Source organism: Oryx dammah, unplaced genomic scaffold (assembly GCF_014754425.2).
Source record: "Oryx dammah isolate SB20612 unplaced genomic scaffold, SCBI_Odam_1.1 HiC_scaffold_13, whole genome shotgun sequence".
Classification (NCBI taxonomy): Eukaryota; Metazoa; Chordata; class Mammalia; order Artiodactyla; family Bovidae; genus Oryx; species Oryx dammah.
Genome location: NW_024070197.1, coordinates 53,179,914 through 53,196,309, shown reverse-complemented (window position 1 = coordinate 53,196,309; position 16,396 = coordinate 53,179,914). Strand labels below are relative to the sequence as shown.

At 60.2% G+C, this 16,396-nt stretch overlaps 1 protein-coding gene across 1 annotated transcript in view; it reads left to right on the top strand.

Annotated features, from left to right (window-relative positions):
- LOC120873169 overlaps window positions 1–7,065 on the top strand; it is a 147,629-nt gene extending 140,564 nt beyond the window's left edge. The window contains exon 2 of the mRNA XM_040253966.1: window positions 6,345–7,065. Coding sequence (XP_040109900.1) covers window positions 6,345–6,536 — 192 coding nt within the window. The 3' untranslated portion in view covers window positions 6,537–7,065. The remainder of the gene's footprint in view (window positions 1–6,344) is intronic.
- Window positions 7,066–16,396: the final 9,331 nt, after the last annotated feature.

Genomic DNA, 16,396 nt, shown 5'->3' with positions numbered 1-16,396 from the left:
TTTTGGCTTTAGCAAATGCGTTCATGATGTCCGTGCGTCAGGCCTGGGCTGGACTGCACGACTGCTAACTTTGGAATCCTCACGACTGCCATGTGCTGTGGCTGTGACTCTCAGCACCCCCTTTGCAGATGAAAACGATGAGGCTCAGAGGCGTTCAGAAGCATGCACAAGGTCACCCAGTTTGGAGGAACCCAGACGGTCGCTCCCTTTGTCCACGTAACTGCTCCAGTCTCCTGAGAAACAGCAGTGCCCCGTCTTTCCCAGACACTTGGGAGGCAGTGTCCGTGCCTGCTGCAGGGGAACCAGGGTGGGTGAGTTCCGTCCCCTTCTGGTCCTCTTAGCCTCCGTTTCCCCATCTATAAAATGAGCTGGTCATGCCCCTTGGCTGGCCCCCCTGGCAAAACTCCAGCGAAGCTCTCAGAGGTGACTCTGTGCACACACTTTGCAGGTCATTTGGGGGGACCCTTATGACTGTGTCTGTCCCCTCAGGAGGCTTCAGCGAGTCCTCTCCTGGCCAGATGTGCAGCCAGGAACAAAAACCTTCTTTTTGTCTTTTTTTCTGAGTCCTGGACCTTGTGTCCTCAGGGCTGGATGAGCCTCCCCATCCCGCCTCCCGCCCCTGAGACGTGGGAACACCTGGCAGGACTCGGCTGGGGGAAGAGTGGGATCGGGACCCCCGGCTGGGACTCCGCCCGAGCAGGCGACCCCCACTCCCCGCGGGCACCGCAGCCGGAGCGCCCCTAATTGCTGCCACAGATGTGGCAGCCACCAGCCTCTCCCGCGTGATCTGCTGTGTCGCGTGAGCTTAATTAGCCCCTGATTACTCATTTACTGGGTGCTGTGTGTATTCCATATCTAATAACTTTCCAATTACGCCCGGTCTGCCCCGCACGTTTAATAACCCGTTCGTTGTCTGCTTGTCGGGGACTGTGCGTTCAGCAGCTCTGTCTCCCCCTGACCCAGAGCTTTATCGTCCCCTTTCCTGAAGTATTTGGAGTTCTCTGCTCACCATTATGGAGCTATTACAGGGAATTAAGGGGCATAAAATACTGGTCTTAGGCCTCTGATGCCCCAGCTTGCAGCACAGGACAAGAAGCCCCCTCAGAGAGGCTTGAGCGCATCTTTGTGGGTGGGCTCTCGTGGGGGGTGCCAGGAAATGGGGGGGAGGGTCCTCATGGTAGGGCTGGCCCGTGTGCCCTTATTCCCTCCCAGACAGACAGCTCCAGGCCTGTGACCCACAGGTCCCCAGCCAGTGGCAGGGTCTCCCACCAGCTGGGCTGTGCCCACCCACCCTCGAGCCAACACAGGCCCCCAGCCACTCCTGTTTACGGGGGAGGTGGCTCTTTTCCCCTGGCCTGGGCCTCCCGCCCGTGTCTGATCGCTCCTCAGGGCCAAGGGCCGGTGATGCTGTGTCTGTGGGCTCCGTCGCATGCTGGTGTCTCCTCATCCCTCTCTGGCAGCTCAGTTCTGCCTCCCCTCCCAGCCTTGCTCTTGAGATAGACCCTCTATAGCCCACCCGCTCACCCGCAATCCGGGCCGCCATGTGTCTGCCGAGCTAGCGTGAGTCAGGCCCTGCTGGTGTGCAGTGAGGACCCCCTGGTGCCTGTGCTGTGGGCACTCTGACCGTGGCCAGCTGGGTGAGCTTGGGCAGCTGACTCGACTTCTCTGTGCCTCGGTTTCCTCCCCTGCAAAGCAGGCATTAAGGGAGGGCTGTTGGGAGAATGACGCTGGCTACTGACAGCAAGTGCTCAGTGAACTCCTGGCACAGGGCAAGCACTCTGTGAAGTTCGGCTAGGGCATCACTGGCCCATTTCCCCAAGACGTAAGCTGAAGTCTGAGCAGTCATGACTTGTCTGTTACTCTTAGTTATGGCTGCAGGCAGGCGGCACCCAGGATTCAGGCCCATCTTTGCTTTATTCAGGATTGGCAAGGCTGGCTTCCTGAAGTGTATGTTGAGCCGATTTGGAGGAAAGAGAAGATTCGAGGTGATCAGGAAAAATGGGAGTCTCACACCCCAGATCCTACCCCATGACTTCAGGGACTCCAGAACTGCCTCAGGCTCTGCGCCTGCAGTGGTTGAGAGGACCTAGAAAGCGGCCCTGCCAACTGAGGCCAAAAGTGCCCAGAGGCCAGCTGGGGCCCCCCAAGGCCAAGGCTGTGACGCCTTTTCCAGCACACATCCTTCCAGGCTCTGTGGAATCCCCCGGCCCTGGCACCCCTTTGGCTCTTGTTCCTGATGCTTATGTGGTTAGGTCTTGAGATAAGCGACCATTTCTTGAGCACCTACTATGTGCTTTAGCAGAAAGAACTCATCCCCTCCACTTGCCTCTGGGAGTCAGACTTCTCTGGGTTGTTAATCCATTCTACAGAAGGGGAAACGGGCCCAGAGAGGTTAAGTCACTTTGCCAAGATCTCCCAGCTGGAAACCAGTGGAGAGAACCCAGAACCCAGTGCCTGACCCTGTCGCTCTGCAGGAAGCCAGAGAGGTGGAGTCTGGCTGGGTGCCGGGGTCGGGGGTGGGGTGGTGTGGAGAGGGAAGTGGGCCCTGGGAACAGTCAGTTGGCGGGGCTGCCGGAGAGGGAAGTCCTGGCATCTCGTCCAGTGGCCTCTGGGCTGCTGTGGGCCCTCAAACTGGAACTGCCTTTGTTTTTAAAAATACATGATTTACAGTCTACCACGTGGGCAAGTCTGAGAAACATCATGCCGAGCAAAAGAAGCCAGACTCAGAGGGCTACATGGTGGAGGATTCCGTCTCTATGCAGTGTCCAGAGGATGCACGCCTGTGAAGATGGAGGGAGACGAGCAGCTGCTGGGGCTGGGGGGGACAGGGTGATGGGGACGTCCTAGATGGATGCTGTTGGTGGTCATGCAAGTCTGTGATTATACTCAAAGCCCCCGAATTGTATACTTTCCATGGGTGAATAATATAGTATATGGATTTTATCTCAATAAAACAGTTCTACAGAACAATAGAGCAGGAGTTCCCAGACTTGGGGAGCCCGAGGACTAATACGATCCATCAAATACCCTGGTACTGACAAGCCTGATACATGGTTCTCCTTTCTGTAGCCATGATGCTGTGTCTGCTCTCTCCCCGCACCCCCCCCCCGCCACGCCCCCGGCCACCATCATCCCTACCTGAGAATTTACCTGGAATTGGAGCTCTGCAGAAATCACTTAGCTCCCCAGAGAAAGTGTAACAAGGCAAGATCTCATTAGGATATTCAGTGGTGGGCTGCAGATCCCTTTTATGGTAAAGAACCCTGGAAATTTCCACACACACCCCTTTTTTTCCTTTCCCTGTTAACTAATGCTTTAAATGTGGTGGCCCCAGTCCAGGGAAATAAAGGGGACAATAAAGTTTATCCTGCTCGCTCCACAGGGCCCCATGGACTCTCTGGGATGCTGCCAATTTCCAGGGTCCCCAGGGCAGGGAGCAATGTATGTCCCAGGGCCCCCTCCCAATAGCACATTAAGTCAGGCCGTGAGCTTGGAACTCTGGGCTCTGGTAGCGAAGACACAGTGAATGTGTTGGTTCAAGGGTCTGCTTTTTATTAGCCGGGAATTGTTGTAAATTTGGCCTTGAAGGGTGAGGAAAGGCTGCTCTCTGCCTCCCTGTGATGGTCTGGCCAAGAACCTTCGCGAACCTTCGCCTCCCCACTCCGATGATGCTAGCATGAGATAGCGCATACTCCCACCCACGTGCGTCTGGCAGCCTCGCCCAGCAATTATCAGTGACTGAGCCTCCTTGGCGTCCCAGGCAGCTGCTGACAGACCCCAGAGAAGGGGGTGAAATCCTTGTGGGGGGGACAGCTGGACCCGAGGAGGGAGGATGTCTGGCACACGATGGTGCCGGGGAGTGTGTGTTTCTGGGCCGGGCCCTGTTCTAGAACTTTCGGGTTGTCTTAGTTATCCACTGCTGTGTAACAGAGGATCACGCGGAAGCAGCTTGCACGCCTACCATTGCATGCTCAGCGGGAGCCCCCACTGCAGGTCAGGGTGTTGGCAGGACTCGACGGGGGAAGAACCTGCCTCCAAGTTCATCGCTGCATTCGTCTGTGAACTGAGGGTTGCTATGAACATTTAGAGGCAAGATTTCGTGTGGAATACCTGCCTAGGGGTGGAGTCGCTGGGTCCTGTGACGACTCTGTGTCTTTGGATCTTGACGAATTGCCAGGCCGTCTCCAAAGCAGCTGCACAAGTTTGCAGCCCCACCAGTAGCGTGTGAGGGTATTTCAACACTTAATAATCACGCGGGTGTCGCTTTTAAAGATGGATTCCCCACTTCCTCTTGAAAGAGCAGGCCTGGTGGGATGGAGCTGGCTCCCCTCCACAGGGCGCCGGGTGGACTGGTGCTGCCCGCCTCCCCTGCCATCTTCCCCACAGTCTCACCTACCCAGTACCTCATTAATGGTTTACCCTCCTGGGGGCAGAGATATGCGTTTGAATCTCTTGTCCTTCCTGTCCCCCCTCCCTTTCCAAACCTGCTCTCTTTGAAAGTCTAGCTCAGGACAGTTCCACCTGCACCAGGAAGCCTGCCTGGGTTTTCCCAGCCCTTGGGGAGTTCTATTCTCCAGCTCCTGCAGTCTTTGTCATCTGCACCCCCTCCCATCTGGAAGTATTCGCTTCTGCCATCTGCTGCTCTCTGCTTAAAGGCTATGTCCCTGGTTGTTTTGGAACAGCCGAGTCTTCTCCCAACTGCTAGTGTTCAAATCCAGGCACCTCCAGTTACTGTGGCCTCTTGTCCCCTTGCGTCTCCGTGCTTTCTTCATGTCCCATCCGGGCAGCCGGGAGGCATTGCCAGCCACCTCCTCGCAGCAGGAGCCTGGTCCCCACGCTCCAGGAGGAGGAGCAGGGCCGGGGCGGGCCGCACCCCTTCCTCCTTTGCACCAGCGCACAGCAGGATCAAGGCCAGGGTAGTGCCAGCCCGCCCCCAGGGGCTTGGAGAACACTGCCCTCTTTGATCTGGTGCCACCCCATAGTCAGTCCCTGGGGTTGGCTGGGCGAGTCATCCTGTGACTAACGGGGACACAGCAGCCCTGCGTCTGGCAAGAGTTTCCCCGAGTGGTGATGGCAGGGTTTGCCAGAGCAGCAAAATCCCTATGGAGTGGGGTCTACAGGGGCTCCAGGCTCCCCGCCGTGTGGTGGGCCCCCAGCCCTAAGCAGGCCAGGAGTGGATGAAGTGTGCCGGGGCCAGGCGCCACCCCCTCCTGGCTCCAGCCTAAGCTGCCAGCACCCCTGTGGGATTTGCGGGGGCCGCGGTCAGGGCAGCGTCACCATATGGATCCCATAAATTAAAGCGCTCCCGGAAACAAATGGTAAATGTACCCGTCTCTCACGTGTGGGGCTGGCTTAGCCTGGATGGAGCACCATCCATCTCTCTCAGGCACTTTGCTTTTATAGTCCTAATCCTTGGGAAAACGGGATCAACACGAAGTTGTTCTCTGACAGCCATGCAGTCCCAGAGCTTGTAATCAGGGAGTCGGGGGTCGCCAGGCCCCGGGACCAGCCCCCAGGGAGCTGCTGGGGTTTCAGGCCTAGGAGCCCAGGATGCGAACCTGTGTCAGCCTTGCCTTGGCAGCTCTGTGACCTCAGGCTCCCGCCGCCCCTTTCTGAGCCCCAGTCCCCTGCGCCCCTGTGGACCGGGGGCAGAGTGACCAGCCGGGACGGTGGGTGCCGGGGTGGGGCAGGGGCAGAGAAGTAGTATCTAATGAGTATGGCGTTTCCATTTGGGCTGATGAGAAAGTTCCGGAAATGGATCTGGGGGATAGTTGCACACGTTTGGACGTCACGCCACTGAATTGTATCCTTAAAATGGTCTAGATGGTAAATTTTTTATTATGTAACCCACTCCAGTGTTCTTGCCTGGGAAAACCCATGGACAGAGGAGCCTGGTGGGCTACAGTTCCTGGCGTCGCAGAGTTGCACCCGACTCAGAGAGTAAACAACAAACAACAGCGACATATTTTACGATACAGTATTTTTTAAAAACACAGGGCAAGGGTGGGGGATAGGATGACTGCCCTGCGGGGAGAACTGAAGATTAGCTAGAGTGGTCATTACACATGCGACCTGCTGGTAGTTGTCACAGAGGCCTGTGCAGAGCAGAAGGTCCCAGGTAGCAGTGGGTCCTGGGGGTGGACCCCCAGCGCCTGGAGGTCAGCCTGGTGTCCCTAGGCAGCGTTTGCTGGACGAGGAAGGCACTCTGGCTCCCAGAGCCAGCCACACCAGGTCCCTGACAGTGACGCCAGGCCACCGTTGGGCGAGGGGCAGTACCCAGCACCCTGGGGCACCTCCAAGCAGACGTGCCCAAGATTCACCACATCCCCCTCCTGTCCTTCCAGGTCACGTCTGCATCTCTCGAGACGTCGACAGCCACCCACGCACCCGCCCGGGAGCCTGAGCCTCGGCCGGGTGCCCCAGCAGAGAGCCTGCCCAGGGGCCCCAGGGCTGGCCAGGAGCAGGGGCCAGCCCGGTGTCAGCAGAGCAGTCTGGACGGGGCCGGACCGGACCTCGCGGGCACAGGTAGGTGCTAGCATTTCACCATCTCTGGCTACTGGAGTGGATCCGGCAGCTCCTGGAAGCCAGAAGCCTCCCCAGAAGTTGGGGTGCAGCCTCCCACCCCAGGGTCGCCACATTTTAGTGGGGAGCCAGGAGGCTGGGTCTCCCTGACTTGAGTGTGATCGTTTCCCTCTCTCTCATTGTCAATTCACAAACAGCCTTTGTTGGTTTCTTTTTTTTTTAATCTCTACCTTCCATTGTGTTCACTCATTCATTTAAAAAATAGCATAATGGATCTGTCTCTAGGAGCCATCAAACCCTGCCCTAGAACTCTCCATCTACCTGGATGCCCCGTCGCCCCAGAGCAACCTGCCAGGATCCCATTTGCTTTTCCGCCGCACCTGTGTTTGCCTGGCACCCCCGTGGCCTGGTGTCTGGGGTGTGAGCCATGTCTCTGGGGCCCTGCACAGCCCTGCAAGGCCGCCTGTTGTCACAGCTGCCGTCGCGCTCCATTTCACATCGTGTACCGTGTGATGTCCAGCTGCCCGCCCTCCCGCCGTGGGGGCGCACCGCTCACGTCCAGGCACATGGCTCCCGGTGTAGCCTCATTTGGGACAGAGGGAACGAGGGGGTCCGGGCGCGGGAGGTGCTGCCTGGCGTTTTCCGGCATGGGCGTTCACTCCCACCCCTCCAGCCACCAAGACTCTGTCCCCGCTATCCCTACCCCATTGGACGCGTTGCTTTCCCCAGTGATGGAGAGGCTGGCCCCAAGTTGGTTGTTGGGCCTGTGAGTGTGGAGTCTGAGGCATTTGTTGTGTGGCACGCGGGCCCTGGAATGGGAACAGTGAGCGGACACCTGCGTTCTTACCTCGGGAGGGTCGTGCAGTAGCCCCTTAGGCCAAGACCCCGCGAGGTGGCTCCCTGGGCGTGTTCTGCCCCTAAGAGGACTGACGCTTAACAGCCCCCGGCACAGCCTTCCCCGTTGCTGGGCCACTGCGGGGGCAGCTGGTGGAAACACTGCTTGTCAGTGAGTGGGGCAGTCAGCTCGTGGTGCTGGGGTCCTGGGAGTCCATCTCCAGGATTCCCCCAGGTACCCACCTCTTGCTTTCTGCAGTGTGGACTCAGCAAGGGAAGGGGCTGGCTGATGGGCTGATGGGCCACCAGCCCTCCGGCGGGCATCCAGGCCCTTGGCAGAGGGGGACGGGGTGTCTGGCAGCAGCGGGGGCTGCGAGTGGTGGGCAGGGACACCTGGGACAAGCGCCTCCTTGCACTGCGCCTGTTTCCTCATCTGAGGAATAGGCGGGAAGGCCAGTGGGAGTGCCTGGCTCACCAGCCGGTGTGAGAGTGGAACTCAGCAGGTCGAGTGCAGTCCTGGCGCCCCCTCCCCTGAGAGCCCGGCATCCTGGCTGGTGTCCCTGCTGTTGCTTGTATAACTCCTATTCACCACTGGCACTTCCTCCAGGCAGCCCAGAGCATCCCTGAGACTGCTGTCCCAGCCCGCCCTCAGCTCTGGGTGATAGGCTGCACAGCCATGACCCTCAAGGACCTCCCCGCCCTGCTGGGCACACACGAGGCCCTGCCCACCTGTCCTGGGGCCCCTGGGGCAGGGCAGGAGCACCAGTCCCACGCCGGCCAGCTGCTCCCCTGTCAGGCGGCAGCCCTGCCGGCGGCCGGGGGATGGGGGACACGCAGCTCACAGCTGGAGACCTGCCAGGCAGCGCCAGCCCGCAGGCAGCCCCCCCGGGGAGGCCGCTGCTTGGAAACGTGACAGTGACTAATGGTTTAGTACACACCTGCCACCTCGCGTCGGGCGGCGCACACGGCCCCCCGGGTCCAGCTGTGCACTGCCAGCTGGGCGGCGGGGCTGGCACGGGGGCGTGCGCCTACAGACACACGGACACGCTGCGTGGGGACGAGCGGGGGACACGCACAGACCCGGCAGGCGCACCAGGCACAAGGGTGCACGTGCAGTACACACAGGCTCACGCACACACGGCCCCGCCACGCCCCCTCCCCGGAGCGCCACGCCCCCTCCCCGGAGCGCCACGCCCCCTCCCCGGAGCGCCACGCCCCTCCCCGTCTCCCCGCTGTCCCTCCGTGGTGGTGGGCTCCAGCCCCCTCCCCCGTGCCAGCTGGGGCAGGGGCCTTTCTCAGAGGGCCGGGTGGCTATGGGCAGGCTGGGGGGCTGTGCCCCTTGTCTTGAGGGGGCAACTGTCCACTGTCGGTCTCTGAGCCCCAGTTCCCTGCACATGTGGGGACAGCGGCCCTCGCCGGGGTGCCGCCGTTACACCGCCACCGCCCTAGCGCTGGACTGGGGGGCTGGAGGCCGCGTGCCCCGGGAACAGGTGTGGCCCAGCCGCCTGCATCCCTCCCAGACTCGGGGGGCGGGTGCTGTGTGGTTGTCAGGCACCGCACCTGGAAGGCCCGCCTGGGGGGTGCTCGCTGGCTGGCTGCTGGAGAACAGCTCTGGGGCTGCAGGAGCAGCGGGGACCCCCGGGGCTGGCCTTCTTCCTGGCAGGCAAGGCACAGACCTTGGGATGACCACACCGGGGGGAGAAGGGCGCTGTCCCAACCTCACGGCGAGGTGGCTGTCCCTGAAGGTGACGCCCCTCACCTCCCCTGCCGCCCCAGGCCCAGCTCCTTCCAGTATTCTTAAGCCTTTAGTCAAAGGAAAGTCCATCTCTCAGGCGTCACACAGGCGGCATAGAATCCAGCCAGAGGACACTCGGAATCCATCAGTAGCCGCGGGGACGGCTTTCCCGAGCAGTGGTCTCTGTGCGGGCAAGGGGCAGCACTGTCTGGAGACAGGCGAGGGAGTGGCTGGAGTCTAGGCCCAGCGTCCCTCCACATAGCTTCCGCCAGGCTCAGAACCTTCCAGAGCTGCTGAGCAGGCGTGAGGTTGTAGCAGCGAAGCCTCCCTGGCTACTGTTCAAGGTAGAGCCAGGGGCAGGGGCCCCCAGGGCTTCCGGGCAAGGCGCGGCAGGCTGCCTGCCACACGGCTCCAGGGCGCAGGCTCCCCGCGTGGCCTCGGGGCTGCCTTGCCGCCCAGCTGAGCAGCGGCCCTGTGTTCTGGCCCGCGGGCCCTTGGACGTCCTCTCTGAGCTCTGGAGCGGCATCTAAAGTGGCAGATATCGTCTTCACTGGTAGACATGGTTGAAGCCGCAGACCCCACTGGTGGGTTTGTGGGGGGCGGTCACCAAAAGCCGGAGCAAGGTGGACTCCCCCATCATGGCTACGCTCCTGTCATCGTTCAGCCACTCAGCCGACTGGGCTTCCCGGGGAACTGTCTCCCAGGGTTCGTTCAAACTCACGTCCATCAAGTCGGTGATGCCATCCAACCATCTCACCCTCTGCCGCCCCTTCTCCTGCCTTCAGTCTTTCCCAGCATCAGGGTCTTTCTCCAGTGAGTCAGTTCTTTGCATAAGGTGGCCAAAGTATTGGAGCTTAAACTTCAGCATCAGTCTTTCTGGTGAATATTCAGGGTTGATTTCCCTTAGGATTGACTGGTTTGATCTTCTTGCAGTCCAAGGAACTCTCAAGAGTCTTCTCCAGCACCTGAGTTCAAAAACCATCAGTTCTTTGGCGCTCAGCCTTCTTTATGGTCCAGCTCTCATGTCTGTACATGACTACTGGAAAAACCGTAGTTTTGACTCTACGGACCTTTGTTGGCAAAGCGAGTCTCTGCTTTTTAAAATGCCGTCTAGGTTTGTGCCCTGGGCTCCAGCCTTTCCTCCAGTCACGTCAGGGCGCTGGGGTCCGCCAGCCCTGAGGGGTGGTCTGCAGGCTCCTGTCCTAACAGACCCCTGCCGCCCTGCTCCCACCCAGAAAGCCTCCGTCCTCATGTGTGCTTGTCCCTGGCTTTGGGGAACCCCTGGTCCTGTAGAGAGGGGCGGGCAGGAGCAGGTCTGGCCAGTGGGCTATGATCCTCTGTCTCCTGCCCGGGCCAGCCCAGGACCCCTCTGTTCGCCTACTCTGGTTCCATGACGGGAGTTTGGGAAGAGTTTGGGGTTGATGTCTACTGCTGCTGCAGTGGCTTAAAAAAAATACGTCTTTGTGCTCTGCTCCAGTCGTATCCAACTCTTTGCAACGCTATGGACTGTAGCCCGCCAGGCTCCTCTGTCCCTGGGGGTTTTCCAGGCAAGAATACTGGAGTGGATTGCCATGCCCTCCTCCAGGGGAATCTTCCCAACCCAGGAATGGAACCCCATTCTCCCGCATTGCAGGTGGATTCTTTACCATCTGAGCCACCAGGGAAGTCCTGGGTTTAAATGCAGTCAGTATTTGTTGGGTGTGAGCCTCTCTTAAGCGGTCAGGTCCGCCCTGGCACATCCTAAATCCGCATCCTGCCTCTGCCCCTTCCGAGCCCCTGGTTCCAGGCACAACTTCTCCATGCCCCGGCTCCCCCACAAATGCCGTGAGACCCCAGGTGACCCACATCCGTCACCGAGCACCACGCCTGATGCTCAGGGATGTGGGAGCTGGTGGGGCCCTGTGAGGAGAGTGAGCTGGTGCCCGCCGGGGTCCTAGCCCTGCTGTGGCTCTTGTCGCTCCTTCGTTGGTCAGATGGACTCCCGGCCAGCGGGGTTGGGCCTCCGCGGCCAGGAAGGCAGGGCCTCCGCTTGGGTACTTGGCTTGGGTCCCAAGACGTCCTTGGCAGGCCTCGCCTGGAGCGGGTGCTGGTGCTGGTGCTGAGTACTCTGGCGGGAGGCACTGGGTGGATCCTGTTCCCTGCGGCCAAGCGGCAGCTGCTTGGAGGGCGGGGGGGCTGGGCTTGGCTGCAGCCCCCCAGCCCCCACGCTGGCTCCATGGGGAGACGCTCTGTACCGTGGCAGTGTGTCCCTGCTCCCGCCGACTGCTCTCTTCCTTTGTTCGTCTCCAGCTAAGCTGGGATCCAAAGTCTGTTTTCTCTCCAACCAGAGACTGTTTATCTTCTCAGGAACTTACTGTTCCCTGGGGAGCACGGAGCTTGCAAGTCAAGACAGGAGGCAGAGAAGCCCAGGCAGTCCAGAGGCTCTGGGCTTTTCAGTAACCTTTCCCCAGGAGCCTCTGAGTGTTTAACGGGGGCTCGCGGGGCTGGGCCTCAGGCCTCTCCCCGCTCACCAGGCTCTGCTTGCTTTCAGCTGGTCTCGCGGGGCTGGGCCTCAGGCCTCTCCCCGCTCACCAGGCTCTGCTTGCTTTCAGCTGGTCCCTTGGCTGGGGTGTGACTCGGTGGGTCCTTGTCACTGATTCAGATTTCCGTGACATGGAAAAGAAAGGAGAACTTGGGCAATTTCATGAAATGATGAACTAAGCGTAGCCTTCACCAAAGTTCAAAACGGCACAAAGATAAAAGCAACTCTTTAGACCTGGCAAAATTGCTGTCAAGTGGGTCTGTTTGCCCCAAAATCTATTTTCCTTCCAAGTAAGTCTGTGATCAAGATTTCAGGGTAGAAAAAAGGAGATCCAGCTGAGCCGTATAGAAATGGCCATTCTGAGACCCAGGTGGGGTATCCCGGGGGCAGTGTTGGGGACCCCAAGGAGCTAAAAACCAGCACAGACCACCCCACCAAGGGCTCCTGCACTTGGGGCCCGCCTGTCTGCCGTCCTGGCCGTGTCCTCCACCCACTCGCCACCCTGCTTTTGCCAAGACTGGGTTTAAGCTGGTAAGTAAGCCAGCACTCAGGGGACCTTGGCTCACCATATTGATGTAACAGGCTACAAGAGCACTGTGTGTAAGACTTCCCCTGCGTCCATACCAGCTCTCACCCACAACCTTCTAATTTAGAAGCAAAAGCCGTTTGAAAAACAGACATCTCTCCAACAGACCTTTGCTCGTGTCTCTAACCGTGGTTGCCTGTTCTCACATCTGTCTCCACCTCTAGGCTGCCGTTCCTGTGAGTGCATTTGTTCACAAGTGTTTGTTGAATACCTACTGTGTGTCAAAGACTGTGCTAGGCAGCATGTGTGATGCTAGGCGGGGACAGGTTCCATGAAGCAAAATAGGGCAGAAGAACACAGAGATGAAGCTTGTGACTGTAGGCGGGCTGGTCCCAGAAGGCCCTGCTGAGGAGGGGACCCTGGGCAGAGTCCTAGCCACAGGAAGCTCAAGTGAGCACACCCTGAGGCTGCCCGCTCGCCCGCTCCATGAAGACAGGGGACACATCTGACTGTCCTGCACTGCACAGTAGATGCTCAGTCGATGTTTGTTGAGTGAATACAAGTTTCAGGTCGGCTGGTGCTGGGGCCCTGATGAGGGGAAGGTAAAGAGGAAGTCAGATTTTCATAGACATCGAGAACGTGCATTTACCCAAGCTTCCTGGCCCCAGGGTCGATGTTCCAAGCAGATCCTCTTTCCATTCCAGAACTTTTCTTCCCTCTCCAGGGCTTTGCTCTGAAATTCAGAGTTCCAGTGACCACAGGCAATTTGCTTTTCCCTGAGGCCTCCCAGTGCAGTCACATGGGGGACAAGGCTACTTCACAGTCGCCTGTGAGAGATTGGTCCTTTCTCCTCCTTGGACTTGGCTGGCTCTAGGCAGGGGCTGTGAGCTCTCTGGATCAAACATGCAGTTGGTGTTCAGTCGCTCAGTCGTGTCCGACTCTTTGCGACCCCATGGGCTGCAGCACTCCAGGCTTCCCTGTCCTTCCCCGTCTCCCGGAGCTTGCTCAAACTCACGTCCATTAAGTTGGTGACGCCATCCTACCATCTCGTCCTCTGTCATCCCCTTCTGTTCCTGCCGTCAATCTTTCCCACACAGAGAAGAGCATTAATTGACCAGCCATTGAATGTCAGGTGCTGTGAGGCTGGGAACAATTGTCTTCCTAGCTGTGCTACTTTCCCATGGCTGCTGTAACAGACATCCATGAACTTGGCAGCTGTATCACCTTACAGTCTGGAGGCCAGAGATCAGAGGCCTGACCCAGGACTCACTGGGCTAGAATCAAGGTGTCACAGGCCTGGTTCCTTCCAGAGGCTCCAGGGAAGAATGTGTCCTTCTGTTTCTGCTTCTGGAGGAGCCTGCGTTCCTTGGCTTGTGGCCCCACGTCCCTCCAACCTCTTACTTCTGTCGTCACATCTCCCGCCCCGCTTCCCTCTCACAGGGACCCTTGTGATCGCACTGGGCCTGCCTGGGTCATCGAGACTGAGCTCCCGTCTCAGGGTCGGCAGCCTACTCACATCTCCCAGGTCCCTTTTGCCCTGTAAAGTGACAGGTTACTTTTGTCCTATAAAGTGACGTGTTCTCAGGTGTTGGGGACGAGGCCTTGGCTGTCTTTGGGGACAACTCTTTGACCTCCATACCCGTCCCTGTTGCTGGTTGAGCTGGCCACGTGCTGCCCATGGGGCGTGGGGGCCATGCCAACTGAAGAACAGGCTGGCTGGTGAGGACTGCATGGGGACGTAGCGCTGACTCTGCACCACTTGGCTGGGGCTGGCCCCTCTGGCCTAGTGGCTGAGCTACAGGGGGGTACCTGACCCAGCAGGTGTGTGCTAGGTTACCCTGGGTAGGTCACCCTGGGACAGTTCCCTCCCTGGAACAGAAGTGGGGACGTGGCATGAAGGTGACCTCAGTCACTAACCACTGTTTTTAGGATGCAGATGGAGGTGTTCCCACCATGCCTGGGAGGGGCTGGATTCTCACCCGTACCAGGAGGTTCTGGGTGCAGCTTGGTGTTTGCCCAGGAAGTGACTGTGAACGTGGCCTAAACCACAGTCCTTGGGGTGTCTGCAGCCACAGTCCCCTGGCCTTCTGCCCACCGCAGGCACAGGGAAGGGATTGACCCAGAGACCTGACAAGGCCCTGCCCCCTCAGCCTCCCACACTCACCCAACCCCAGCAAGCAGCTTGTGGCACACCCTCTGGACGTGTCCTGGATGACCCTCTGGGCCCAGCCGGCCCCCTAAGGCAGCAGAGTCATGGCCTCCCCACCAACAGATGTCCAACCCTTCTTTCTCCAAACACACCAAGCTGGGCTCTAACAGGGCCAGCGCAGAGCACCCGGAAGGGCTCTCAGGAGGAGGCAGCACTTGAACTGGGCATCTGGACCTCGTAGGGAGGAGACCCCGGGAACTGAGACCCCGATGACAGTAGGCTCCTCTCCTTCCCCTCCATCCTCCCTTCCTGCCCCCACGAGTCTCATGCCAGAGCGTCTCTGTGGGTCCCTGAGACCATAGCCTCTGCCCTTCCTCCCACCTGAGCTGGGCCGTCCTTGGCCCTTTCTCTCCAGGAATGCCTGGGGATGGGGGCGGCTCCTGCTGCCTGGAAAACACCGCAGAGCTCCGGGGACTGGGGCCCAGCGCAAGGCCTGGCATGGGGCAGGTGCTTAAGGGAGACGGCTGAGTGAGGGTGTGAATGAGTGAGGGCCGCCTCGGTGGGGCTGTGACCCCCTTGGAGTCTGGGGGTGGCCCCGCTGCCCAGGGCAGAAGTCTCTGTGTGCTAGGAATCCCTCGACCCCTGGGTCCTTCGGGAGTTGAACCACGAGGAGTAGGCAGGAAGTGGCTGCCACCCTCCACCCTCCAGAGCGCGGCTCCCATCTGCAGTGGCTGGGGCGTGAGCCGGCTGGGGGAGGGAGGCTGGGGGCTGGGGGAGGGCGGCCGCGTGGTTGATCCGTGCCTCGCTGGGCAGCCCTGGCTTGCTGCCCTTGACCTCTCCGCTGGCGTCTCAGGACTCTGGTCCGGTCGGAGCCGGTCTGCAGACGCTGGGCAGGCTTCCTCTGCTGCTGCTGCCGCCTTGTCGCCCCGCCCCCTCGGCCCCCCTCACCGCAGGCCGAAGGGAGCTGCCCCTTGGGGATCAGGCCGGGGGCCCGGGGGCAGGGAAAGCCCGCTTCCATGGACCTGAAGAGCCCCACGCGGCCGGCGCCCCTGCCAGGTGAGTCCCTGGGGCGGCCCCATTTGGAAGGGGGTTTCTGGGTCGGCGCCCAGACTCACAGGGCGGAAGGCTGAGATGGGGGAGCCAACGCTGAGCTGGGACTCGGTGAGGGGTGTGTGTCCTGGCTGCAGGGACACACGGTGTGTGTATGTGGAACACAGCGTGACCCAGGGGAGAGACGGAGAGTCTCCAGGGGCTGGCCTAGTGGCCCCAGTCGGAGCCAGGGCCCAGGAACAGGAATTGGGATCGTTAACGGGGTGCAGCAGAGCTCTGCGGCGTGGCAGCAAGCGCTGCAGCCCCGGGCCCCCCTGGCACTTCCCCCTGCCCCCACCGCTGCGGCTTCTCTGTCCAGCGTGCCATCACGGGGCCCAGGCTGGCACGGGGCCTGGAGCTGGGCACCCGAGGGTGTGCACAGGTGAGCCTGCTGTCCTCCCAACTATTGTAGGCGAAGCGCAGAGCCGGGTGGCTCAGAGAGGCACCGACTCCTATCGCCCCTTCCTGCAGAGGGGAAACTGAGGCTCACAGGAGGGCATGTCCCTGCCGGGGGGCTCCTCTGGGCCTGCTCCGGGCACCCAGGGCCCCCCCGGAGGACGAGCTGCCCCGCCGCCCAGCGCTGCAGGTGCCCCGTGGCCTGGCGCCTGCTTGTCCTGGCAGACTAGGGCTGTCCCCAACCTGGTGGAGGGTCTAGAACTCGGTGACTCATCTGCCAAGTCCCTTCCTGCTTCTGGAAGTGAGAGAAGAATACGGCAGGAGGACCGGAAGAGGGGCCAGGCAGACCCAGGAGCAGAGGAGCAGGTGGAGGGGGCCAGGGGCAGCCTCTGAGGAGGTGCTAGCGGGACCACAGGAGTGCTCGGAGCTCCCCTTCCCACACCAGGGGGAACACACAGGCTCCTCCCCTCCCTCCTCCCGTCACAACCACCTCTTGGCTCCTAGAGTCCCGACTGCCACTTCCCACCTTGGATTTAGTCTGACTACAGTAAACGTGCTAACAAAGAGGGCACGCCCCCTCTGCCCGTCCGTAGGCCGGGTGACTGCGAGGCAGTGAGCACCCCA